The following is a 25,878-nucleotide window of genomic DNA, read 5'->3' on the forward strand; positions in this document are numbered from 1 at the left end:
TTTTGATGCACACTGCCCCAAATTTTTATATACTTCAAAAGTTAATCGTCCTGACTAAAAACGGCAAAAATATCATCCTGCATGTGCAGGATGACATAATAGTATGCAACATGCATACTGCCGAACACTATTGATAACCTAATGAAAATCCCAATACGTAATAAAAATAGAAAAAAGCTACACGTAAACGAATTACTTCATTCGTTGTACAATACGTTTACTACGGATTTCCACATGGCTTAGTGTTACTCTTAACATAGCCGAATAGCTGATTCAAAATTTGCAGTCTACAACATATGTTATTCAAAAGCGACTTAAGTTGCTCCAATTCTTCAAGAACTCTATTGATTCTGTTGTTTAACAAAAATGCTTAAATTATGTTGAGTAAATTAAGGAAAAATATGTGAAACAATGTTTGCATCTAAAACTGCTTAACGATCATTTGAAGAACAAATATGTTTTGTTTTAATCAAATGTTGCTTTTTCTGCTGAAAAGTTGAATCCACCAGTTAGTAAAAAACCGTTCCACATCTTTGCTCTTTGATGCAACATCTGCGCATGTTGTAGATTTTCAAACCGCGTGCACCTTGTTATCAATGAGGAGAACGAGATGGATCATACTACGGGTCGATAGGGTTGTAAATTTTCGGCTGTTGCTATATATACCACGGCAAACGTAGCGAGAAGCTCGCAGTAGCTCCCGGTACATTACCACGATAACTCGTTTTGCCAGGGATACTCCACCCTTGGCCTGGTGATATGTACAGTGCTTCAAACGGTCACAATTTGTTCATTCTTTTTTCAAGTGCTAAAACATTCCAGTGCAGTTCAAGTAAAAAGTGATTTATTGTCCATTATTACCTGTGAAGTGTATTACTTAATGCAGATTCAAAAGAAAGTGGCAATGGTTATCTTGTCTAGTTTATTCATTTGAGAGTTATCAATCGTTTCCCAAAAATTGTTCCACGATCGGGGTTTAATTAACTGAACGAGAGATTGTTGTAGAATTATTCATTTTCACTTAAACGGTCAAAAATATAACATGGCTCACAATTGTCGCGTTAGATCAAGACTACGAGCTTCTGTAGCGATAATTGTACTCATATGTGTGTGTTTAAAGCAAGTGAAAGGTAATAGCTATTCTTAAGGGATTTAACTTATTTGCATAGTTCAATTTCCTAAAATCCACAAGCAGATTTCCTTTTTTCTCGCACGTCGTCAATTTACATTCGAACAACTTAGGTGCACAAACATCCTTAATTATAACTTTCGTTTAACAAAATGCTTGTAAGGACTAAACATATGTAAGAAATGCGCAGTTTATCTGATCGTGACTCGCTAAAGTTCAATAATCTAAAAGTGTCACATTATACATCAGCATCGTGTTGGTAAAAGTAGTACATGTTGGAATAAATGATACCGTCATTAAATAGTGTTTTATTTCTCAGTATTATAAAGAAATATTGTTAATGCCAGAGTATAAAATAAAATAAACGTTTAAAAAATTGATTACTTGTACTGAGATCCTTTTCGGAGTTGGTTTAAATTCGCTTGAACAAATAGTCCAAACAATATTGATAATAAAACATAATAGTTATTGAAAAAAAACTGGGAAAGTAAGATTACAACACAACAAATGTAGGTTCAAATCGTTATATACATATTCCATTTCATGTAGACAATTTGTATGCGTTTCCTGTGTTGTGCACAATTGTAGTTTCATTTGTTTAAAGAATTTCGATTCCACAACCGTGGAATGCATTTTTGTCAGAATTATGCGATTTCGTTGTATCAACATTGCATGATTGTATCATTTGCATCTGCTTTTCTGCAAGTGTATATCGTTAGGACGCACCACACCTCCAAATTTCTGCAATGTTGTGTACCTCCTCGTATCACCTATGGTTAGTGCATGCCTATTCTTATTTTTCAATTCAAACAGCTCTTTTTTGTCATTTGCAAACAAAAAACAAATCCTTTGATTAACCAACCAGTCTTTCTAAAGTGAAAGAATTCCATTTTCTGTAAACCTTTTGTTTTTTGAACAGCCCCATACTTTGGTAGGTTGATGTAGGGCAACCTGCAGGGTTGTGATGATAAGTCGCGCATCGTTGACATTGCATCAAGCAGACAAAGTGCCAAAGCCTCCGTAAAACAATCGCTCAAAGGCATGTTCTTTTCCGTTTACCCCTACAGTCAAAAACGCAACCCACAAAACCATACTTGTTGGCACACAGTTGCGTCATATACGATGTGTCGTGCTGCAATTGGGCTTCTATTCTACGGTTGGTGAAATCGACTGATGACGTCATTTTACGTACAGAACCATTTCAGAACCATTCGTCGACTGCCCAAGCGAAACTGTCTCAACAATTACATAATATGAAGCTTAAGGGATATAGAAGGGACACAATCAATGCAAACAATTTAGCGAAGGGAAAGCCAAACATGTACCGCGCGTCAGGTCCGTCAAAACGCATGTATCGGCTACTTCATTTGAAATGGCAAAATAAGCGACAAAATGACAAAAGTATTTGAATTTTACCTCGCTTCCCACGCACCAGGCCTTCACACAGCAGCCTTTCTATACAGTATCCGGTGTTTGTTTCAGTAAAACTGTAAGCAAACCGTTTCCTATCTCTATCCGGCCATCAAAAGCTATTGTGATAGCCGAAGGCAGAAGATAAACCGGGTACCATCTATCGCCTTAAGGATTGTTTATTTTCAAACATGCACCCAAAAAACCCACAATCCATGAGGCGAATGGTGAAAGTACGTAGCATTTGTACACTCGCCACACGTGTTATGTTTTTTATAATTTGCGGAAAGTGCAGGAAACAGAGTGCTGTAAAACATTAGTTAGTAAACAGGAGATAATGTGTTTTTACTATTCAATAGATTGCTTTTGAATCAAGTATCAACCTACTAACAACAGGTTATACTGAAGAAAGTATGTCTACTTCATCAAAACTTGCTTAGTTTCACTTGGTTCCTCCATAGAGCAATCATAGCGTCATGGAGCAGTTAATATTTAACTAATCAATCATAATTACTAGCGGAATGAGTAACAATACATATAAAAAAAAACAAACAACTAAGAACAATAATATAAAAACGAGCATGTTTTTATGTTAACGGGAATGTTTTGAACTTTAAACAGATTCAATTCTTATTTTTTAAGCGATTTCCTACTTTTTGTGTCGTATTTCACACGGAAATAAAGACATCAGCTACCCTTTTCGTGTGAAAATTGATACCTGTTTAAACAGCCCAATACTCCGTCACGCAATAATGGAAAGATTGCAAAGTCTTGTTTGCCAATTGGTGATGAGTTTACCATCCGACAGTCCATTATACCATTGACAACATGGACAACATGTGCGTCATCTTTACAAAGGAACTGCAGTCCCAATAACTGTAAATAACTGTGCCAGTCTTCCACATCGGAAGGTACGGTCAATCTATTGCAATCGTGATTAAGAAGTATATGAGACATAATTAGGGGGGTGCGATCAAAAGAAATATTTGCTAGCACGTGTGATCAAACGAAATTTTCGAAGCATACGTTAATAAAGTATGCGTTAGCTTCTTCATACGATGATGTGGTGTTGCTTTACCTTCGAATATTTGATATGTAAAAACTAGACTCTTAATTCAATAGGTCGAAATGGAGCTATCAGACTGCTTGCATTCATCAGGTAACACGCACATTGAAAGCAACAGTCTATATGCAGTTGCATTAACCTGCAATTCTCTTGAACCTTTTGGCATCATCACTAATTCCATTTTATTTTAATTCGAATTGTTGCAATGTAATTATTACAGAAATTGTTCTCTCTTTCAAACCTTTTTTATTGCTATTGTAAGCAAACAATAATCATTCAGTTGACAAGATGCAGATAAAATTGAATAGTAAATTTCATCGTCTTACTATTCAAGAAAACAATCGAAAGTCGTTCCCAAGCGGTAAAACAATGTGAAACAATTCGATTAAATGTTTCTCGTATGCGTGACCATAGGCACAGTTGGATACCGTATCCACGTGGGAAATACTGCTATTTACCCACACAGTCATCGATATGTTTGCACAATCTAACGGTCAAAAACGAAACCAATTAACCAGTGTTGCTTTTTTTCTACCTCTTTTCCGTGATTCATCGTATCCTGAAGGATCCTGTCTAAGCTACGGTCATTCTTGTTGGGGTGGTAAGTGTTTGACGCAATGCGAAGGTACTGGCAAGTGCTGACGAACACGCTCATATGAACGTTTCTTACAGCCCACGGAAAACGGGCGGGTCCGCCGGGACGTACAGCTTCTGGTGATGTTGTACAGTTTCAACCACAGCCACTGTTGGACCAGGCCAACCCACTCCCTGCTGCTTTAACCGCCGCGGAACGGTGGGCTTTGGTCAAAGTTCTCCCAGAAAAGGTACGCGCGTGGCCAACCACACACAGACATGCCATGCTCAGAAATCCATTTCATAATGTGACGTTGTATCGTTATATTTCTCTCGCACAGAACCCGTACTATCCATTTAGCAAAGTGATATATTCACCACCGGTTGTTGCAACTGGTTCGTTTTTACCCACCGACGATTTAGGCTCATCTGGGTCAGAATCTTCGAGAATTGGAATTGATTCAACCAACAGTGCGGAAGGAAGACTAGCTGAAACTAGCAATGAGTATGTATACTATCATATACTTTTACATATTACTAAATACATACTACATGTTATTTAAAATTAGATTCATTTCTGGATTTTGTTTATGTTGATTTAGACCAAGGTCTATAAACTTTTCATTCCGCGGGCCGCATTAGTTGAAACTTCCGTAACGTGGGGGCCACTTACACATTAACTTGCGAGTCGTTTACAAAGATATTTAGCTCAAGATGATTTTTTACCGCAGTTTCTAGTTTAATGTTATTACCTATAACAGTAATTAATATTTCAATAGTTCAAGAATATTTTATAACAATTTTTTAAATAAGACAATCTTTTTTTTTGTTTCGTTAGAACGGCCTGGCCGTATCGACTAATTTTACCAGGTAGGCAGCCAGATAGTCAGTCCTTGCAACGGGGGATTGGTTCGGATGGGATTTGGTCCGGTCCGTTCGTGTGAAGACCGGCTCCGCTACCATCATGCCACCGGGCCGCTCCTTAAGACAATCTTTTAACATGGTAACATTACCAAAACGTCACGGGCTGAATTGTAGGATCTTTAAGGTCCTCATGCGGCCGGCAGCCCGTAGTTTGGAAATCCTTGATTTAGATTTTGTCATATATATATAAAAGAAATACATCTCACTGTGTGCAGTTTTTGCAAGCTTTTGAAAATGATTTTGCTCAAAGCATTCTTGACTGACATACTGAAAGCTTTGCAAATGTGTGTACACTTCGATTTCAATCTTAGCTTCCAGAAAGCATGAATGATTCCCAAACTAATTGAAACTAATCTTGATCAACTTGAACAGAATTCAGAAATGGGTTCAACATTGCCACTTGATTCCTACAAAAAAAAACAATTTACAGTAGTTTGGCAAAAAAAAATTAGGCGACTCGGTGATGTATTGGTAGCTCCGCCGGTCTTTACACGACACGACCGCAGGACCGACTTATCCGGCTATGGGTATAAATAAAGCCATAGAAAAAGCCAGAAATGGCAGGCCCTAATGAGTTTATAATAGCAACATATTACAAATTACAAATATTATAGTATTACAAGTAATAGCTCTCTATAGCAACATAATTTACGGTTGTACTGGAAACTATTGATAAACAAGGTTTTATTTTTTCACAATTGTTCATCACTGATTGTTACCTTGGTTAGACGAGTCTATGTGAATGCGTCCTTTTGTATGTGTAGATTTTGCAATGCCCAGCGTAATCCTAGTAGTAATGATTCTTTTACTCTAGCTCTAAATCACTGTCATCAACAGAACAGGAGCTAGCACTTGGCGATGATCGACTAATAACGGCAGTTACCACCCCGAACACGCATCGCAGAGATCATCGGCGCAAGAAAAAACCGCAACCAATGACTACACACCGTCGATATGGTGGACACGATGATAGATTTGACGATAGCATGCATATTGCCCGATTCGTAGCGCCAAACGATGACGATGTGAGTCAAATGTTGCTGCTCAACGCTGCTATGGCTGCTGCAGCAACAATTCAAGCCGACAATGACGTTTCCGTTGCAAATGAGCGGTTCAATAGGAAGTTGTTCAACGATAACACTAAAAACTCGATCCTGCTAAACGCATAATTTGTTGAAATGTTAACTAATTTGTAACATTCCGCACCAAACCGAACAAATCACCACCAACAGACGCAGTATCAATGTCTGGGAGGAGTAGTTTTGGTTAAAATGTTCAAACAGTGAAATCTGCTAATTATGAATAGTTAAGTTATTATGCATAATGATGAATTAAAAAGATGTTTTGCACTACTTCGCGGTAAATCGTCGTACTAGGGTGTTTGTGTAAAGCAAACTCTCAAACTGCGAAATAGTGTAGTACGGGCGTACTATGTCAAATGCAATTCAAAGCGTATACTTTTATGCCGTGGGATTAGGTGTAAGCCCATAATCGGGTGCTATCGTTGAACTTTATCGCATGTTTTTCCATTCCACACATCGCTTCACGTTGCTCATACCTTCCACACAAGAGTTACTGGGGAAAAACGCCAGTATTACAGTTGAAATGACGATCTTATCACCAGTGGATAGATATTGCCAAACTTTACTTCTGTTTGCGCTAGGGCAGGGAAATTGGCAATGTTCATCAAAGGCTGGGTTGGTGATAGATATTCATTTTACTTGCATAATGCATTACCGAGACGGTGATGAAACATACCGAAAGAAAAATGTGAGACAACTGAACCCGATAACTGAACCTCCTGAACGAACCTACCTACAACCTATGTTTGTGTCGCTTATGTGGATGGTTTTCGAAAGAACCATATTTTCCCGCGCATAATACGGGAGCTGTTAATCCAACATAAATCCTCACAAACACTCAATTTGTACATACATTTCTTAGTCAGTAAGCAGGGATTATAGAATCAAATATAAATGTAAAAACTATACTTCAAGTTTAAAACTGCCGTAGTTTTTCATTTGGGAAAGAAAAACCATCCATTTTCTGGGTTGTGTCCTTGGATTAAGAAGAAATCTATTGTACTAAGCATGTTAGCGAGTCACGTAGCTGAGTTTACTTTCTTTGCTTTGATTAGGCTTTGATCGTTACAATTAATTATATTTACTACTTTCCTATGTGTTAATTTCTATCCATTCGGGTTTTTAAGTCGTAAAAGTTCAACCAGCTGTAATCAAGATGTGCATATAAAGATTGTGAATATGACTCACACTACACAGTCCATCTTAAAAAGTTAAAACGGTTTAGTGAAATTGTCGTTGAACATTATCCCAAACTACTCGAGCTTGGCATGGTTTCTTTCTCTTGGTCCGGCGATTCAAAGGATTTTGAGTATGTTTGACGGAACCGTTCGTATTTTCTTTGCCCTGTTATGCAGATATGTTTGAAACCTCTACCATTAAACTGTAACTATTTTATTGTTGTATACTATTGTTGTGCGTGACGATAGTCCAGCTATTGAAGCAGCTCCTCAATTAGAAGATTTTGTGTAAATTCTCGAAAACCAAAGACATGAAATGTTTTTAACAAGTGAAGTATGCAGCTTTCTAAAAAATGTCGTATATTCTTCAACACGTTATTAGAGTATATTGAGAAATGGAAAGCAAGTTTAGAAAAAGGTTCAGGTGGGCATAACTAAGATCTGTACCAGATTGGTTTCAGATACAGATCGTTATTTGCGATAAGGTACCCATAAACAGAAAGTTTGAGGAAAAAGCTTTATTTGACCAATGGGTATTAGTTAAAGAAATTACTTTTAAGGAGATTAAGGATTGGAAAAGGAATTAGTGTCAGTAACAGATCAATGGGCGCGCGTGTTTAATTAGAATTTGAAAACAAAACGCAAGAGAGCCTTGATTTAATTTATATCGTTGGTTATACAGAGTATCCCACAATTTGTTGACAGCCTTCTAGCTATTTTGAATCCGTCCCGAGGTTTTTTGACGGATTCCATACGGACACATTTTCAATGCTACTTTACTTGAGCGAACTTCTCACTGAAACAATATCAGCCCATGCAGTGCTTCTGGCCAGTAATGGCCATTACATGAGTAATGAGGGTGCTATGACCAAGTTTAAATATTATTTTAAAATTGTTGTAAAGTAATCTTCAATTCTAAATTAAATAAAAAGGATCTTAAAACTAAGAAGATATAAGTAGGAATAATGTTCTACGAGTTACCTTGGAACATTTCCGAGACCATGATCTGGAAGGTGGATCAAGGTTTCAAGGAATAATAGCTATAAGTATAGCAACTATACATAAAGTAGGCCTGAGTAATGTGGCCAGTGTGGCCCCTCCAGACGGTCTCGCACGATGGCAACACGAGAAAACGCTAAGGCGTTGGCAGCAACAATGGACAGAGGCAGGGACGAAACCGACGGCACCAGGAATGAAAACGAGACTGTTGATACCGGACATTTCCGTCTGGCTAAACCGTAAGTACGGAGAAGTAGACTTCTTCCTAACCCAACCTTCTTACGGGGCATGGATTTCTCCGTAGCTACTTCGTCGAGAAAGTAATCCTGGACGGGTCTCCGATCTGCCCAGTCTGCACCAACGCCGTAGAGGACGTGAGCCATGTACTGTTCTTATGTCCCCGATTCGCTCGAATACAGCAGGAAATGCAACAGCGCAGGCGAACCCGGCTCACCATGGAGAACCTTATGGCAGAGATGTGCGCCGACAAAGACACATGGGACGCAATACGCACGGGCGCCAGGGCTATCTTCAATACACTGCAATGAAGTGAGCCCACCGACGGCACGGCGGAGACGACGACAACGACGGTGATAACCTCAGAATAAAGACGTCGAAGCAGCAACAGAAGCAGCGAAAGGGGACATCGAAGCAGCGGTGGCAGCAGTAGAGGATCGACGACAAGGACGCATAACACACACAATTAGTAATCGCATCTCTGGAAGGAGTAATACGCTTCTCAGCGCATCGGCAGGGTTGGATCAGGTCCAGGAGTGGTTTAGCGAGCTCGCGCCAGGACGCAAATTCCTTCCCTCGAAATTAACGGACCTGATGAATCCCGCACAGTTCACCGGACGGACGGTGGGTTACAAATGCTGAAGGCAGCCGTACCCACCGTCCTCTTATGTGTTCGTTTTTTGAAGATTCCCTCCCCGTTAAAAAAAATAGTATAGGCCTAAGTATAAGTCTTACAGATCGATTCCGTGACCGTGTTGGTAGTGTTCGTGGTGGTGTCTCTGTATGGTAGATTTACCGTCAAAAAACCTCGGATTGAATTCAAAACTGTACGCAGTAAAACAAATCTCGGATGCAGGTTGCACAATCGGCAATCGGTCATTGCATCTATTATTATGCGCAATGCAGCAAAGCTACCTAATTTTTAATTTAGTCTTTTTCGGACCTGTCACGCCTCCTCTGTCCATGTGGACGACCTAAAACGACTTTACGGGCTGGGTCGTCGGGTATCATTTTTATGACGTGACAAACCCACCAGAGCCTAGCTGTAAGTTTGCCGAACAGCTCGTAATGTTCGTCATTATAGCGTCTCATCCATTGTCCTTCCACACATACGGAGCCCACACTCATTCTGAGCTTCTTTCTTTCCAACGCGGTTAAGAAATATGTGAAACTTTAGACGACTTCGAAATTGCGCTCACCTATTTGTAGGTCATACCTGCGTAAGTTAGTATTTGTTAGCAGGGTCGCTGGTGGTGCCACCACCAAACTGGTTTTTGCCTCGTTGATCTCCAATCCAAGGTTTTCAGACGCCTGCTCAATACTTTGGTAAGCATCCGCTATGTAGGTGAGCCGTAAACCAATGATATATATGTCGTCAACTTATGTCAGGATCTGGATTGATTTATAGAAGATGGTCTCCGAAATTTTCACCTCTTAATTCCGGAAGACTCTCTCTAACGCTAGGTTGAAGAGTAGACATGCTAACCTATCTCTTTGGCGCAAATAATTGATGGTAGCAAAGGGCCCTTCGAATTTTCCATCCACCATCACCTGGCATGTTACGTTGGTGTCATGTGTGGTCTAGAAATCGATGAAGAGAGGGAAGAAGTGTCGCTGCTGCTCCGCCATCTTCCCCAAGATAGGTCGTATGGTGAAGATCTGCTCAGTGGTTGAATCCGTTTCGTTATCAGAATTCTCTGATAGTTTCTAAGTACCTTTTCAACGAATGGGACAAGACGATCTTGTGTATAAGGGAGGTTATTTTCTAGGCGGTATTCAACATTGTGTAGTGTTACATGAAATGAGCGTTACAAGATCCAAGCGTATGTCAAGCGAAGACGTACTTTGTTTCGTCCTAACAGACATCGGAAAATTGTTCCTTAATAAACGCGCTCTACCATCTGAGCTACCAAGCGAGTAAGACGAACATGTTATTTCCACAGCAATCTGAAATCCACCTTATTGTTCCTGCGAATGAATTGTTTCTCCGAATTGTTCCCATGAAAGCCCCCTAAACCGTAATACCCCTATATTGGCTTACCGCTGCACTCTAGCTTATCTTCCTTCTTGTATATGGGGTAGATAATACCAAGATGCTAATCACAACGCATCGATTCACTATTCCATACCTCAGTAATAACTCGATGAACTTCGTTACCTAGTGCTGCACCGCCATTTTTATCAGTTCGGCTACTATTCCGTCGTGGCCTGGTGCCTCATTATTGTTGAGCCGACGGATGGCCATTTAGGTTTCGTCAATACTAGGTGGCGGTACTGTATCGTCTGCTAGTGGAGCTTCTAGCTGCTTATTGAACTGATGGTTCAGTAATTCATCATAATACTGAGCTCGTCGCGAGAAGACCTCTGGCTGGTAACTGACCAAATCTCCATCATTAATTCGACAACAGGTCACCTTAGGTCAGAAGTTATTTTGGTGGAATACTATGCCTTGGTGAAACTTTTGTTTAGGACCATAATGCATTTTGATTTTTTGAACTTTTCGAACTTACTGTTCTTCCCCGAATTATTTATTGGTGGCTTGAACTTTTTTTTCCTCCCGCCTGAGCCGTGTGTATTCGTCTGCCCGCGTTCAATGTCGCTGCTGCATTGCTCGGTATACGCAGTTCTTCCGTTCGGTCACTTGTCTACATTCTTCGTCGAAATATTCTGTTCATTTTCTGATAGTAGAGCCTCACCTGGCGGTTGCGAATTCCTGTTGGACATTATTTCCTTTGGGGAAACCATGTTAAGTCGAATCCCCATTGGTGCGGGAGCGGAAGATTCTGCAACGTATCATTAGGCCAACCAAATAGTGATCGGAATCAATATAGGCACTGCGATATGTTCTGTCGTTTAACAGGCTCGATTGTTTTCGGCGATTTATCAACACGTGGCCGATGTGATTGCTGATCAAACCTCGGGATACCCATGTGGCTTTGTGGATATCCGAATTTTGTACTTCCAACAACCAGAATGTTTACTGCTGATTCAATTTCAATATAACAGCAAACAGAACCAATCTACTATCATTGTCGTTGCTGTGCTCATGTGGACTGTGACTACCAATGTATTGGCGGTATATTGGTTCCCTACCGATTTTAGCATTGAAGTCGAACAGGCCGGATAGTTCTTGCTACGTGGGAACGGTCGTAAGGGAATCGAACTATTTCAAACCATTGGAATGATTTAGAGTTCAGCGCTGGCCAATGGTAATGGCCAATCTTTTTTTGGATGTAGTAGTAAAACAGGTCATTCTCAGCTTCCTACCAAACCTACGTAAAATCGCGATGAATGGGGTAGCTACATGTTCCGGAATGCAAACTAATAGTATCGAAGGAGGCATTTTTATTTCGATGCTATTTTTTCTGTCGGCAGGGACATTACTTTGGTGTAGCAAGTTATACCATAATATTTTTGTTCTGTTGTCATACAAAAAAAAAGATTCCTTATTGTAACTCAATAATCCATTAAGATTGGTTTGTTGAGTGTTAAACTCACTTGATCGCTTCTATTTACATCAATTAATCACTTCATTTCTGTTACAACTTGTCTATTATTGTTTGCGGTAGCAATTTTTGTTGTTACCACATGCGTCTTGTGCTGGCACAAGTCCTATCCATAACAAATTCGGTGCCGACGTGTTATCTATGGAGTTCGAGTAATATTTCATGTCGTTTCGTACTTTCACAATAATCAATCACCAGAAAGCAAATCATGCAACGAGCAAGAATTACTACCAGATCTATGGCGCATTACACATTCATACAGATCCAATTTGGATTTTATCACAAGCACTACCCTTTCATACATCTTTCATACCCCTCAAAAGTATCAATCGATCCAACCAACAACTTAATATCAAACGTGGCAATCTGATCGACAAACATCTGGAATCTCACTCACACTTTCACTCAAAAATATACATTAATGTTTTTAAATATACACTTAGCCAGAAGACCCAAATTAAAACACGTCAGCTTGACGAATAGCTTTTATCCTGCTCAAGTGAATGGGCAGCATACGTCATTCGATATCCGTAACACTTCTAAGCACATTCATTATTGATAATTCTGTCCAGACTGGCCAAACGCAAATGATGACGGAGGACTTGCAGACATTTGCTGTTGATTTGGATCACCAAGCACCGAAGGATCATCGCTCGGTGGAGTGGGGTTACGGAACTGTTCAGCAGATATACGCGTAAACATGATGCCCACACCTTCAATCAAAGCTAGCAGCACGCCACCTATTACCGCACTGCCGATCATGGCAGGTACACCGTTCCGAGCTGCCAAAATGCCACCCGTGGCCGCACCGCTGATTATAGAGTTCCAAGGGTCTTCTTTCTTCCGAAAATGCACCAATGTGCAATCAATCGTGCTAAACATTCCACCCCATACGGCAAAATTTCCAGCAATAATAGGCGACCGGCTTTTAATCGCTGTTAAGCTTCCCAGCTGAAAATGTACCCCAAATATTATTAAATAGATTCGGGTTCACATATGGTTTTAATGAACGCTTCTCACCAAACGTCGATTGAATCCTGATGGAGCATTACGGAATCCTTTTATTGCTTGAAATACACCACCGCCGATGCAACCCATAGCAAATGCTCCACCGCAATCATCCACGATACGATACGGACACGGTTCACGAGCATACTCCTCCATTGATGGTTTAGGTGTCGTTTAAGGATCTAACACATGAAAACAATACAACAATTAGCACTCCACGCCATTTTTTAAGGCTATTTATTGATTGAACGTAAATAAATTTTACACTTTGTTGTTCTTTGAACACCTATTACGCAAATTGGCACCTCATGGGGTGCATCTTGCTAGGAAATGTAGATCGGATTCAAATACAACTAAAGTTCTCTCAATTGTATGGTAAGCTGTTTGTAGCTTTAATTCTTTACCTAACCGCTCTTTGAAGAGTAGGTAAATTATTTCTCCAAATAACTCACGTTTTATTGCAAAATGTATGTGATTTTCCTCTACCTTTTTTGTTCGTTCTGGTCGTTCGTTCGTTTAATGACATCTGTCAAGTAACATTCCAAACGACAATTGGCTCACCAAACCTATAGGCACGGGTTCATTACTGTAGTTTTGAATAACGCACGTGCGAGCGTACGTTCGCCCAGCGTTTATTTTTCAAAACCAATTCAAATCAATATGCCACCTCGTAAACTGTGAACAGCATCAACATATCTGTTACTTCCATCTAAGACTATTTTCAAATGCTAAGATTGAAATAAGCGCAAGAGATATAATACAAAACATAGCTCAAAATAAACTCGCGTTCGGTCGCGAATGGCGCATGTACTAACTCATTCAAAAAATCATCAATGTGAGCGCACAATACACTTTTACCCAATATAAACAGTAATGTATTGAACAAAAGATATGAGCGCTTGTTCAGAACTATTGCTGCCTAATGTGGCGATGGGCAAGCAACCAGCTGTTTCGTCACCACACCATTGGCCGTTATCAGTCCTCAATAGCCAATTAGAGCGTTATCTGATTTCCACTCGTGTGCGCACATCCCACGAGTGGCATCAATATTTGACTGGAACAAATGACTCAGTTTTAACGATACCACGGATGAGACAACATCTTTGAAAAACGCACATTGATGTTATTGTATTAAAATGCAAACTGGATACAACGGGTGATTTTCAACCGGACAACCAAACAACTTTGACCCCAAGAAATGGCCAAAACGAAATGGAATCTGCTGTTCGCCACGTTCATTCTATCTTGTGTTTCATTAGCCGTTCTGATAGTCTCCTTATGTACGCCGTATTGGGTAATTTATCTCTGCTAAACTATTTCAGCCAATGTTACTGCGTTATTCTAAATCACTTGCCATTCTTTTCATTTCAGGTTACCTCGGAAGCGTTCGAATTAAGTGCATTTAAGAACAGTGAAATAAACTATGGTCTATTTTCTGGTTCTTTGACGCAAAACTATCTTCCTAATCCGCGATATTACAATCTTACGCGTAAGTACTTCCGGTTCAAAGTAATACTATTAAGTTGTTCTGATGTTCGACTTTTTTATCTTCAGTTACCTGCCTTTATCAGGAATACGTGTGCGCGTTCAGTTGCCAAAAAGACGAGGAAAGCCGAAGCGATGAAGTATTAAAACTTTTGAAAGGTTTACGTCCAGACGATTGTCCCCTCCCTTCATCAAAGATGCTAACAATCGTCAGCCAACCGGATCAACAAATATTTCCTCAGGATCGACAGACATCAGCTGTATTCGATCGTAGTAACTTTATCAACACGGGACTTTGGGTTTCGACGGTAGTGTTTATCGGTATAGCTACAAGTTTTGCAGCAGTTTCCGCTAGTTTCTCTATAATTAACGTGCTGTTCAATCCAGTCGAACCAGTATTCAACGTTTTTGGATTGTTCATTTGGAATGGAGTGGCCATCGGAGCGACAGCTCTTTGCATGATAATGTGGGGTGCACTGTTTGCTGGGACGCTTGTTGACAATATCGCAATTACAGATACGCTGACGATACAGATTCCCTATACTTCTTCCGGGTTAGCTGCACTAGGAGTTTCCTATTGGGTGTTATTTTTACCCATTGTGCTGCACGGGGTCAACGTAGGTCTTCTGTTATGGCGAAGGTACATCATCAATAAGGAGCCTCCTCCTACAACGATAGATGTTGATCGATCGGATTTAACCATTATTATGTTTTGAATAAATTACAATTACACCTCTGAAAAGAGAGGCTGACAGAAGCTGCAGAACCTGCATACGATTTTTACCGTACTCCATTTGGGAACGAATAACAAAACAATCTTAAACCCAGATTACAGCAAGCCCAACTCTCGGAGTTTCCAAACCAAACTAACTTATTTCACGCGATAATAAAATGACTAAATCTTTTTTATATCATAGTTGTGATTTCTTTCAGAACCAAATTTTGGAAATGCAAAGCATTCTCGCAGTGTACGAATTTATTTTTATTCATTTGTTATTTGCCATAATTACGGAACGCCGATTGTAACCCAACTGTCAACATTGTTTCTGTACATGTCGAAGGAGTCAAAATGACACGGACTTACGATTGATGCCGTGGCTGTCACGAAGCGTCCAAAAGGGAAGCAAAATAGAAGATAACACGGAGCGTCACGCGCGCAAAAACATCCTATTCCATATTACTGTACGTAATTTGCGTTTCGTTTTTGTTGTTTTCGTTTTTCCAACCAAGAGTGCAATTTATGTTTTTCCCATGTATTTGCGCGTAAGAAACTTCAATGTATAAATAATTTAAATTCAATCGGCGCAAGATTCTGTACCTCGTTTGTGTAAATTCCGATACTTCTGTACGATAGACAAAAACGCCAGAAGATGCCGAGTAGGACGCGTCCTCGCGAAAGGTTAGTAAGTAAAATTAGATGTACATTATGAATGCTGCAGAGCTAGCTTGAACAGAGCAACAAGTAGATGCGCAGCATTTTCTTGTTTTATGGAATGTAAATCTGTCAAACAATGGACATCAGTTGCCGGAAAGTGAATTTTGGCGCGTCTTTTACACCCTGCTAGGGCATTCTCTGTTAGCTGTCTTACTATGAAGTAGACGCAATCTATTTACGACAATAATCGAAAGCATTCCAAATCAAACATGTATCTCACTGATATTTTTGTACACTTCAGTAGATCCTCCCAGGTGAAGGACGCTAAAGCAAAAAGAATCGGTGCAAATCGAACGATGACAAGTATAAAACAGAACAGTGCCGAGCCACCACTGCCGAGCGGGCTGGAAACAACACAATTTAAAGGTTAGTTGTGCGATAAGAATTGTTTAGCATTGTATTCGGCTACGCGTTATTTCATTTGTGTTTTTTACGCTGCCATTTTTCCAGAAAATATTTCAGAAAAGGAAAATGTTCTGATGCGACAAGAATTGACCGACGAAAATAGCAATAATGTAACACGATCGCGAGGTCGATATTTACTGAAACAATTATCTAGTTCTTTGAGCCCAAAAATGACTGAAATCAACACGGATGCTGACCGTCGTGTTAGTCGCTATGGACGACATCAGAAGCAGAAAGACAATTCAGATTACGTACCGGTAGATCTAATGAGATATGTTGGCAATTCGCCACTTAAGGTTAAACAAAAAATGGAGAATACTGAACCAGATGCTTCTTTTTTGATAAAAACGGAACAAACGCGGACGACTGATGATACCCCAGTGTTGATGGTGCCCGAGGTGCAAAATAGAGATCCAAAGTTACTAACTATGGAAGAAATTAAGATTGTTAGCACGGATGAGAGCAGTGCAGACATAAGCACTGGCAGTGACACTTTTACGCATAATTTGATTGTTCGTAAACAGTCGTCGGATGCCGATAGTGCTAAAGGGTCGTCAATCGATCTAGGTAATGGTTATTGCACGGGAACTATTTACTGGGGCGCTCAGTCTAAGAAAACTATCCACTGGCCTTGTATTGTACGGGCAGATCCAGAATCCGAGCGAATAACCCGAATGCATGGTGAAAAAATGATGGAAGTACACGTGTCTTACTTTGGAGATAAAGGTCGCCGTGGCTGGATTAAGGAAAATTGTTTGGTGCCATTTGAAGGCGTGAACAGCTATTGCACCGAGGCAACAAATCTACATTACGGAAAGCACGTGAAACAAGCCTTAAGGACAAACATGCCGAAGAGATGGAAAATTGCCTGTGATTTAGCGGAACAATACTTTGCATTACCTGTTGAAGAACGCATCAAGAAATATGACGATGAAGTGAAGCTGGAATTGATAAGCTTAAAAATATCACGATATCGTATACTAGGGCGTAGGAGCAGAATCACTCAGCAGGCTATTTCGCAGACGACAGAAACAGTGCGTTCAGATAATCAGACAGCGTTGAACAATCAGATCGCATCTATCAAGAGAGAACGTTCTACCTCACCTGAGAGTCCAGCATACGAAGCTTTACCGGGCCTTTCCTCGCCAGATAATTACAATCCTGTGAAGAAAATGAAATGCTCTACACCTTCAAAGGCATCCAACCACTATAGCAGCAGGATCGATCGATTCTTGCAATCAATAGACAATGAAGAATTAAATACCGTCGAAGGCGATATCTCAGACAAAAGGCTGATGGAAGTGACACCTTCATTGAGTGAATCGAACATCGAATATGAAGATGTCCTGAAATTCATCCGGCACTATATGTTTGATGGTCGCACGAATCTCGAGATAGAAGAAAATCTCCAGTTTCATGTGAGACAAATTGCTCGATTAAAAAAGGAGTCCCATCGTGGCACAGAGCGCACTGCAAGCCGGCAACGGATACAAGCGCTACGTAAAACTTTTGAAAAGTTGGGCCTTGAATCGATGGTACCAGCTAGCAGCAACAATGGTGAAATTGTCGGAATTAAAAAAACAAGACTTGAGTCACAAAGCAGTAAAAAGGATCCGCCAACTTTGGAGGAAAAGTTTATTTTCCGACTCGATAAAAATTACCTCATGAAAGGCATTCCAAAAGGATTTGTGTGCTATATTTGCAACCGCCCTAACAACGTTACCAAATGTAGCAAGTGTCTCCAGCATGTTCATCTACTCTGCCTGACCGATGATCCAATGCAAGTGGCAGAGCTGCAAGAGCAAATAGATGAGAAACGGTTCAAGTGTGCCATATGCTCTACGCTTAAAATTGAACAGACAAAATGTTTCATATGCAACGATGGGAATGAAGAAACGAACAAGGAACAAAAATTCCGTTGCACGGATAGCAAATGTGGGCGCGAGTATCATCTTTCCTGCTTGCGGTTGTTTCCGCAATATCGTACACTCAGTGCGAAAACAATCATTTGCCCTTATCATGTTTGTCACACATGCGTATCGAGTAATCCACGTGGTAAAGCATCATTGGTGAAAACAGCACTGGCAAGCTGTATCAAGTGTCCGGCTGCATATCATCCGGATGGTAGATGTGTACCGGCCGGATCTGAAATACTTACCACCAAACAGCTGGTCTGTCCTAAACACAGTCTGGAGCAGATACCCCTGAACGTGAACTGGTGCTTCATGTGCTGCAAAGGAGGCGACTTAATTTGTTGTGAAACTTGTCCGTTTGCATGTCATCCGAAGTGCCTTCCGTTCACGCCGCCGGACGGAAAGTATTTCTGTGAGGAGTGTGAGTCAGGCAGACTGCCGCTGTACAACGAGATAGTTATAGCTAAGCTGGCCAATTTTCGTTGGTGGCCGGCATTGACGGTACCGCCGTCGGAAGTACCCCAAAAAGTGCGACAACTGCGACAAAAGCCGTCGGATATTTGTGTGAAATTTTTCAACAGTCACGATATGGCTTGGCTTAATCGAAAACGAATGTACCTGTACCAGGATGAGGACTCGGAAAATTTAGGCGTAGAAAGAACTGGATCATCGTTGGATAAAAAATATCGTTCAGCAATGATCGAAGCCAGTGTCATTTTTAAAGTATTACAATCAATCAAACTGCCTGGACCCTCTGCTGACTTAAGCAACTCCAAAGTCACTCCAATGTACACGAAGATAAAAATGAACAGATATATTGCACCTTTGAAACCACCATCTGTTAATCGTCAGCTGGATGGTGTCGAAGATTCGGTGTGCCGGTGCCAACCTGACGACGATGATCCTTGCGGACCTACTTCAGCGTGTTTAAACCGTGCAATATTTATGGAGTGTAGTTCTAAAACATGTCCGGGCAAAGAGCGCTGTTCAAATCAACGATTCACCAAGCGGATCTATCCCGGACTGGAGGTGCGCAATTTTGAAAACAAAGGATTCGGTCTTGTTACCCTGGAAGATCTGCAAAATGGACAATTCGTCATCGAGTATGTTGGCGAAGTAATTAATACTGAGGAGTTCGACCGACGAGTTAAAACGATGCAGACGGCGAAGGAAGAGAATTATTATTTCCTTACCGTCGAACCTGACCTGACAATTGATGCCGGGGCGAAAGGAAATGCATCGCGTTTCATAAATCACTCTTGCGAACCGAATTGCGAAACGCAAAAGTGGACGATCGGTGAAACACGTGTCATAGGGTTATTCGCTATTAAAAATATTAAAGCGGTGAGTTATTTTTTCTCAAGCAGCACGGTTGCCTTGCCACAGTAAATAGTGTAACGTTTATGTTTTCAATTTTTCAGGGTGAAGAACTGACTTTTAACTACAATTTGGAGAGCTTAGGAAACAGCAAACGTGTATGCTTGTGCGGTGCTGAGAAATGTTCCGGTTATATTGGAGAAAAATATCGCCCATCACAGAAGGGCGAAGTTGCATTCAGGGGAAAAAATGGAGAACGTGGTAAAGTCAGTAAGAAAATGGCCAAGGTTCGCAAAACAAAAAAGGCACTAGTTTCTAAAACGAGCGTTAAAGAAGATTTAACGGTTGTGAATATGCAGTCCTCAGTTAACGATAACGACGTTGTGCTAATACCTGCGCCAGCATCCACAATAGTTGATCTAGTTGATGTTAGTGCCTCTAGCCCTGCACTACCCGTTGCTGCAGTCGTTATTAAATCGGAAAAAGTGGTTGACATTTTTTGATTGCTATCTAAATGTTCTACATTTTATGTTGTGACTGATCCACCACAGAGAAAAGGGCGAATACTGCTTTTATAGGCCGAAACATAGTCCGAGTTTTTTTATACATTTGTATTGAAAGCTGCCAGTGTAAATGATTTTTTTTCAAATTGATCTTTTTTGGATGCTAATAAAAATATAATCATAAAGTTATAAGTACTGCTAATAGACAGGACTGTTTGAAAACTGTCGTACTAATAGCAAAATATCAGCACAACAATCCTAGATAGAGTTAACGATAAATGATCAATCGACAGTGATTGCAGTCGTAGACGAATGATGTAGGTATTTTCTACCCTTTAACTGTTTGCAAGTGTTAAAATTATTTATATTTATATTTGTTCCCACTCTCGGGTCATCACATGGTTTGACTGTTAAATAAAGACTAAAATAACATTCTAGTTAAATATTCTTTTACTGTAATAAACACCTAAAGCTCTAGTACGTATTGCACGCATGAAATTACTTTAGAATGGCTCAAATACACACATACACACACGCATTCAGTAGCAATTTATCTAGACGAACCATGTTGGGGTAGGAATGCAGAATCATATAACAAAACAAACCTTTATGCTGCTTGGGCATTCTACAGAATAATGAAAATGGTTGTGGGCTATAATCATCTTCATGAAACTGATTTTGGTTAGGTATCAGTGTGTACCAACTTTTTTTATAGATGAGACATTGAATGGTGCTCAACTGTTAGCCAGTTGCTGTTTATGTCCAGTTCCATTAATATGGTTCAAAACGGTAGATCGTTTCAATGCGAATATGGCAGTTATTCTATAAAGAATACCGTACCGTCTAATAGCAGATTCGAATTTAACGAGGGCTGATGATACCATAATAAGGCTAGAAAGAACTATTTTCACGCGAAATGAGAGAAGAAGAGAAAAAGCGAAACACCTTTTTTTAATTCAAATGTTTTACATCATTTGCTCAATATTCGAACTACGATATAGTGAATAAAACTAATGCTGCCACGACCATGTTCGAAATTGTTCCACGATATGATAGAGAAATAGTGTTCCCACACGCACGTGCAGTTGTTTTAAAAGGCAACGAAAGATCTTACGGCCGAAACGTACGCGTTAAACGCGCTTTATTGAAAAGGCAACATTATAGGCAACATTTACCGGCTTTTGTTTCCATAGCAACGAATTACTAACCCAGATTACAAAAGCTGGGGCTACAACAGATCGGCCGCAACATCCACTCTGGGGTATTTTTGACAGGTGTTTTGACAAAACAATAGCGACTTTTAAACCCTTCAGGGAAATTTGAAGCATATGACCGCGGCGAAACATATTGTCTCACTGCTACGCTACGCTTCTGTACGAATACAGCTCTTCCCGATAATCAGTGCGTCGTGTGTCCAAGAATCGTTCAACGCAACAAATAGCGTAAAAAACTTTGCATCATTAATTGAAATATGAATCAAGCGGAGTGCGATGATAACTTGATTCTTTCGGGAGATCCTGATCCGGTTAATATTGCCGAAGGATGTGGTTCACTAGGAATGTTCTTGATGAAACGTTTGTTACGCCACGGTGATAATGTAGCAGTGGTAAGATAGTAACCTTCAACCTTTTCAACGTGCTGTACTTTTGCATGATTAACATCGCTTTTGACCTTTCTAGATCGATGGTGTGTACTCGAGCGAACTCCGGTATATGGAATTGCTGGAAACCGGATTACGGTTAGCCGATGCCCTTCGAAACCAGGCCAATTTACGAAAAGGCGATGTAGTGGGAATCATCAGTGAAAATCGGCTTGAATTTCCTGCCGCACTGTACGCGTCGTTTTTCGCAAATGCCGCTGTGGCGCCCATTAATTTGACGTACACCGAGCGTAAGTTGTCTTGCGAAGATGGGTAGAAAGCACCGATAAGCGCCTTATCGTACTAACTCAGTGTAATTGGCCGTTCAGTAATTCAGTGTCTGTTCAGATAGCGACAATCCTGTTGGAATGGTTGCTATCAGAACGAATTTGTTGTGCGGTCGTCGTATAATAGATAAACGCTTACAAGACCATTAAGATATCAGAAGAGCAGGATTGTACTTGTTGCAACCACTGTTATCTGGTTTGCGGAGTTGTATTTAAACCCATGTCTGTACCTAATTTTGATTCGCTTCATTGGTGTTATCTCCATTTCAGGTGAATTCGACCATGCACTTAATTTGTCAAAACCGAGAATATTGTTTGTGTCGCCTTATTCTGCGGAACGGGTGATAACAGTAGCACGTAAAAATCGGCATTTCATCGAGCATATTTTCCTGTTCGGCGATGAGAATCCGTTTGGACCGGACGTAACTCTTTACGATGAATTTCTTTCGCGGACAAATGCCATCAATCCGTACTCTTTCCAGACCGAACCGACGAATATCGAAGAACATGTAGCTCTGATCATGTGTTCTTCCGGTACGACCGGTTTACCGAAAGGTGTGCAGCTAACGCAGCGAAACATTATGGCCAGCATTTCGTTGCTTACCATGATGGAGGCTTCGATCGAAGGACCCGTCGTTGTCCTGAGTGTCATACCGTGGTTCCATGCGTTTGGTTGTCTTACGTTAATCAATGTTATTAGCAACAAGCTGAAGTTGGTATTTTTACCCAAGTTTGAGGAAGGATTGTTCTTAAGCTGTATTGAAAATTATCGCTGTTCCTTTGTGTTCGTTGTGCCCCCGTTGATGGTGTTTTTGGCCAAACACCCACTGGTGGATAATTATGATCTCAGTAGCATTGATACATTACTCTGCGGAGCTGCTCCGCTGAGCAAGGAAACGGAAGTTTTGGTGAAGAAACGTATTGGGGTAAAGCATGTTCTACAGGGTTACGGAATGAGTGAAACTACGTTGGCCATGTTGGTACAGTCGAACGATTCGAAAAAATCGGGTAGCGTCGGGAAACTGCAGGTCGGTACAATGGCTAAAGTAGTAGACATAACATCCGGAAAATTGCTAGGCCCCAATGCACCGGGCGAACTGTACTTCAAGGGTTCACAGATTATGAAAGGTTACATCGGAAATGAAAAGGAAACTAGGCAAACAATCGATCAGAACGGTTGGCTTCGTACCGGGGATATTGGTTACTACGATGAAGGAGGAGAATTTTTCATCATCGATCGTTTAAAGGAACTTATCAAATACAAAGGATTTCAAGTGCCACCTGCCGAAATCGAAGCTATTTTGCTGACAAATTCAAAAATTAAAGATGCAGGTGTCGTTGGGCTTCCGGATGAACAAACCGGGGAGTTACCGCTGGCCTTTGTTGTAAAACAACCCGGAGTAGATCTTACGGAAGATGAAGTGCAACAATACGTGGCTGCTCGTGCATCACCGGCAAAACGTTTGCATGGTGGAGTACGTTTTGTGTCGGAAATACCAAAGAATGTGAGTGGAAAAATTTTAAGACGTGAACTTCGGGCCATGTTACAGCGACCCCTTGCAAAGCTGTAAATATCACCAATTGGATGAAGATTTACTAAGATTTTAACTGACACGCAGAGAATGGTGGACCAAGTTCTTTGAAGGTCCTGGGCGCAATGGTAGCTGAGGCCATTAATTTTAGTGGGCTCTACACTATCACGATTTACACAATCTTTCCTACATAATTTCCTTATTTGGGCCCTCCCCTACACGACTAGGGTCTAGGCGAGCACCTATTTTGCCAATCGTTAAGTTCAACACTACGTGCATATTATGTTTTGTAAAACAAACCGAACGAATTTGTTCCGTTAAGATGTTCGATGTGTGTGTGTCTCAATGTGGTAAAGGATCTATAACTTGGTTAGGTTTAACTACAACTTAATGCTACAGTACAGTAAAACGCTAATCATTGATACTAAAAAGTGCATAAAATTTGATTTAATCGGTATGGTTTGAAGTTTTGTATGCTTTGTTTACAAATAAATCTCTATGCACATCATCTTCAACCAGGGAACAAGTTTAAATCTGGTTCATAGCCTGTTTTACGCTATCCGGAATTTTAGAAAGAATGTCTTCATGTGACACTTCGCCAACGGTTCCCAAAACCCCACTACTGTTAGGGAAATTTACATCCTTGCCGTATCGGTAATGTCGCCCCAGCATATCGGTAAGTGTTCCGCCGTTCGCTTCCAGCACAGCTTCTGGTGCACAAGTGTCCCATTTCTTACAGCCCGCACTTGCGAATACGTACGCATGGGCCTTGCCTTCGAGCAGTTGCAGTACCTTGTAACCGGCACCGCCAACGCGCAAAATTTCATCAGGTGCTAGTGCATCCAAGGCGGACTGGACGATACCATTGGAATGTGAACGAGTAGTTGTCACCAAAAAACGATCCGATGGAGGCTTCACCGGTAGGATGCCGCCCGTGCCGCATCCTTTCAAACCCCAAATTGTGCGACCGACATCTCCTGTTTCGGCTGTATAATAAGGTTGGTGTATTACACCGCCGACCGCTCTGTCGTTGATCGCGATACCAATCAGTACGGTAACACGTTCTAGAAATCCTTGGGTATACTCGCTTGTGCCATCCAGCGGGTCCACCCAAATCACCACATCCGACTCCTTCAGGTCAGTCAAAGTATCTGGACATTTGTGTTTTTCCAAAAATTCAGTATTGCTTTCTGTTATAAGCCAATCATCGGGCACCTGAAAGAAATGAATAAGTAAAAGAGTAATCGGAATGGGTATCGTGACGCACGGTATCGTATAAGCATGTCCTTTTACATTACATGCCCATTTACATTTAGGTCACTCGCTCCTTCTTCACCTATGATGGTAACGTTTGGAAACAGCTTAGACAGCGACGCTACAATACAGCGCTGTGCCGATCGGTCAGCTTCCGTTTGAAGATCATCTTTTCCTTTTTCGACTATGCCAAGATCACCACGACACATCACATCTCGGATAATATTACCGGCCCGATGTGCAATCTTGATCGAGCTCCCGACTAAGCGCATTACCAATGGTGCCGTGTTGGTCATCGCAACACTTTCGCTTTTACGCGACTTACAGCCGATAGGATTTGGTCCAGAGTCCGATTGCTGGATTGCTGACGATTGCTTTTTGTATAAAACACTAATAGCAGCAAGTATTGCACATGATGTAGTTTAATAAACACAGAGCTTTGTTTGCTGTATTTTGCGACGATTTATTGCTGGATATTATTGTGTCATTGGCGAAGGTGTATAGATAGCCCACTGCCGCATCCGGAACTGTCATGGCAGATGACAGCAGTTGAATGTACAGTAGAGGTTATACGTTCCTGGGTAGGTGGTAAATCGGTAGCGAGCCGATTCTCCTGTGGCATTTGTTTTTATTCGCTAGAAAGGCCCGGTCGTATTGACTTTTATCTACCATATGGTTCGATAGTCAGTCCTTGCTATAGGGAAACTGTCCGCATGTTGGTTTTCTGTCCGATTCTGTAGTGCGGGGCCGGCACTATTACCGCGTTTGTTTAATTTGTGCAATATAAATGTAAATAAGACCGCAGGTTAACAATGTTTTTTTTTTCTATCAATATGAAGGAACGGACTATCATTGGACGATCATCAGACTATTAATGGACTACTATCGGATTATTATAGGACCATTATAGGACTATGATCAGTCTACTATCGGACTCATATCGAACTACTATTGGACCATGATCGGATAATTATAGGACTATCATCGGACTACTAT

The 25,878-nt window shown here is 40.8% G+C and overlaps 6 protein-coding genes and 1 pseudogene across 8 annotated transcripts; 5 read left to right on the forward strand and 2 right to left on the reverse strand.

The window, feature by feature from the left end:
• The first annotated feature begins 1,042 nt into the window (after positions 1-1,042).
• LOC128297666 (uncharacterized) lies at positions 1,043-7,072 on the forward strand. Its single transcript, XM_053033347.1, has 5 exons — positions 1,043-1,130; positions 4,171-4,206; positions 4,278-4,429; positions 4,520-4,683; positions 5,917-7,072. Exons 1-5 carry the CDS (start codon positions 1,043-1,045, stop codon positions 6,269-6,271), a joined length of 795 nt encoding a protein of 264 aa, XP_052889307.1. The 3' UTR covers positions 6,272-7,072.
• A 1,255-nt stretch (positions 7,073-8,327) lies between these two features.
• LOC128310861 (uncharacterized) lies at positions 8,328-8,955 on the forward strand (annotated as a pseudogene).
• Positions 8,956-11,934: 2,979 nt separating this feature from the next.
• On the reverse strand, positions 11,935-13,623 carry LOC128310330 (mitochondrial import inner membrane translocase subunit Tim17-A-like). 3 transcript variants are annotated; one of them, XM_053046949.1, is made up of 3 exons: positions 13,599-13,623; positions 13,125-13,294; positions 11,935-13,055 (listed from the first exon to the last, which is right to left on the reverse strand). In XM_053046949.1, the coding sequence occupies exons 2-3, from the start codon at positions 13,266-13,268 to the stop codon at positions 12,657-12,659; spliced, it is 543 nt and encodes a 180-aa protein (XP_052902909.1). In that variant the 5' UTR covers positions 13,269-13,294; positions 13,599-13,623; the 3' UTR covers positions 11,935-12,656. The 3 variants fall into 3 exon arrangements, with proteins under 3 accessions (XP_052902909.1, XP_052902907.1, XP_052902908.1); XM_053046947.1 differs by having other exon boundaries at positions 13,565-13,622; XM_053046948.1 differs by having other exon boundaries at positions 13,517-13,612.
• A 579-nt stretch (positions 13,624-14,202) lies between these two features.
• Positions 14,203-15,348, forward strand: LOC128297690 (uncharacterized). Its single transcript, XM_053033377.1, has 3 exons — positions 14,203-14,406; positions 14,484-14,601; positions 14,667-15,348. The coding sequence occupies exons 1-3, from the start codon at positions 14,311-14,313 to the stop codon at positions 15,311-15,313; spliced, it is 861 nt and encodes a 286-aa protein (XP_052889337.1). The 5' UTR covers positions 14,203-14,310; the 3' UTR covers positions 15,314-15,348.
• Positions 15,349-15,836: 488 nt separating this feature from the next.
• Positions 15,837-19,776, forward strand: LOC128310870 (uncharacterized). The gene is made up of 4 exons (XM_053047614.1): positions 15,837-15,996; positions 16,274-16,398; positions 16,483-17,004; positions 19,772-19,776. The coding sequence occupies exons 1-4, from the start codon at positions 15,968-15,970 to the stop codon at positions 19,774-19,776; spliced, it is 681 nt and encodes a 226-aa protein (XP_052903574.1). The 5' UTR covers positions 15,837-15,967.
• A 1,766-nt stretch (positions 19,777-21,542) lies between these two features.
• Positions 21,543-23,801, forward strand: LOC128303655 (uncharacterized). The gene is made up of 3 exons (XM_053040696.1): positions 21,543-21,776; positions 21,850-22,060; positions 22,367-23,801. Exons 1-3 carry the CDS (start codon positions 21,642-21,644, stop codon positions 23,665-23,667), a joined length of 1,647 nt encoding a protein of 548 aa, XP_052896656.1. The 5' UTR covers positions 21,543-21,641; the 3' UTR covers positions 23,668-23,801.
• A 238-nt stretch (positions 23,802-24,039) lies between these two features.
• On the reverse strand, positions 24,040-25,365 carry LOC128303664 (3'(2'),5'-bisphosphate nucleotidase 1). The gene is made up of 2 exons (XM_053040708.1): positions 24,939-25,365; positions 24,040-24,843 (listed from the first exon to the last, which is right to left on the reverse strand). The coding sequence occupies exons 1-2, from the start codon at positions 25,176-25,178 to the stop codon at positions 24,157-24,159; spliced, it is 927 nt and encodes a 308-aa protein (XP_052896668.1). The 5' UTR covers positions 25,179-25,365; the 3' UTR covers positions 24,040-24,156.
• Between the last annotated feature and the right edge of the window lie 513 nt (positions 25,366-25,878).

The sequence above is a fragment of the Anopheles moucheti genome, chromosome 2 (assembly GCF_943734755.1).
Source record: "Anopheles moucheti chromosome 2, idAnoMoucSN_F20_07, whole genome shotgun sequence".
Classification (NCBI taxonomy): domain Eukaryota; kingdom Metazoa; phylum Arthropoda; class Insecta; order Diptera; family Culicidae; genus Anopheles; species Anopheles moucheti.

Coding starts and splice junctions, on each gene's coding strand:
- LOC128297666 (XM_053033347.1), top strand. CDS start 1,043: ATGGCTCACAATTGTCGCGTTAGATCAAGACTACGAGCTTCTGTAGCG. Junction 4,430..4,519: donor TCAAAGTTCTCCCAGAAAAG/GTACGCGCGTGG, acceptor TCTCTCGCACAG/AACCCGTACTATCCATTTAG. Junction 4,684..5,916: donor CTAGCTGAAACTAGCAATGA/GTATGTATACTA, acceptor CTTTTACTCTAG/CTCTAAATCACTGTCATCAA.
- LOC128310330 (XM_053046949.1), bottom strand. CDS start 13,268: ATGGAGGAGTATGCTCGTGAACCGTGTCCGTATCGTATCGTGGATGAT. Junction 13,056..13,124: donor CAGGATTCAATCGACGTTTG/GTGAGAAGCGTT, acceptor GTACATTTTCAG/CTGGGAAGCTTAACAGCGAT.
- LOC128297690 (XM_053033377.1), top strand. CDS start 14,311: ATGGCCAAAACGAAATGGAATCTGCTGTTCGCCACGTTCATTCTATCT. Junction 14,407..14,483: donor CCTTATGTACGCCGTATTGG/GTAATTTATCTC, acceptor TTTTCATTTCAG/GTTACCTCGGAAGCGTTCGA. Junction 14,602..14,666: donor GCGATATTACAATCTTACGC/GTAAGTACTTCC, acceptor TTTTATCTTCAG/TTACCTGCCTTTATCAGGAA.
- LOC128310870 (XM_053047614.1), top strand. CDS start 15,968: ATGCCGAGTAGGACGCGTCCTCGCGAAAG. Junction 15,997..16,273: donor AGGACGCGTCCTCGCGAAAG/GTTAGTAAGTAA, acceptor TGTACACTTCAG/TAGATCCTCCCAGGTGAAGG. Junction 16,399..16,482: donor GGAAACAACACAATTTAAAG/GTTAGTTGTGCG, acceptor CCATTTTTCCAG/AAAATATTTCAGAAAAGGAA.
- LOC128303655 (XM_053040696.1), top strand. CDS start 21,642: ATGAATCAAGCGGAGTGCGATGATAACTTGATTCTTTCGGGAGATCCT. Junction 21,777..21,849: donor ACGGTGATAATGTAGCAGTG/GTAAGATAGTAA, acceptor TGACCTTTCTAG/ATCGATGGTGTGTACTCGAG. Junction 22,061..22,366: donor TAATTTGACGTACACCGAGC/GTAAGTTGTCTT, acceptor TCTCCATTTCAG/GTGAATTCGACCATGCACTT.
- LOC128303664 (XM_053040708.1), bottom strand. CDS start 25,178: ATGACCAACACGGCACCATTGGTAATGCGCTTAGTCGGGAGCTCGATC. Junction 24,844..24,938: donor AAGGAGCGAGTGACCTAAAT/GTAAATGGGCAT, acceptor CATTTCTTTCAG/GTGCCCGATGATTGGCTTAT.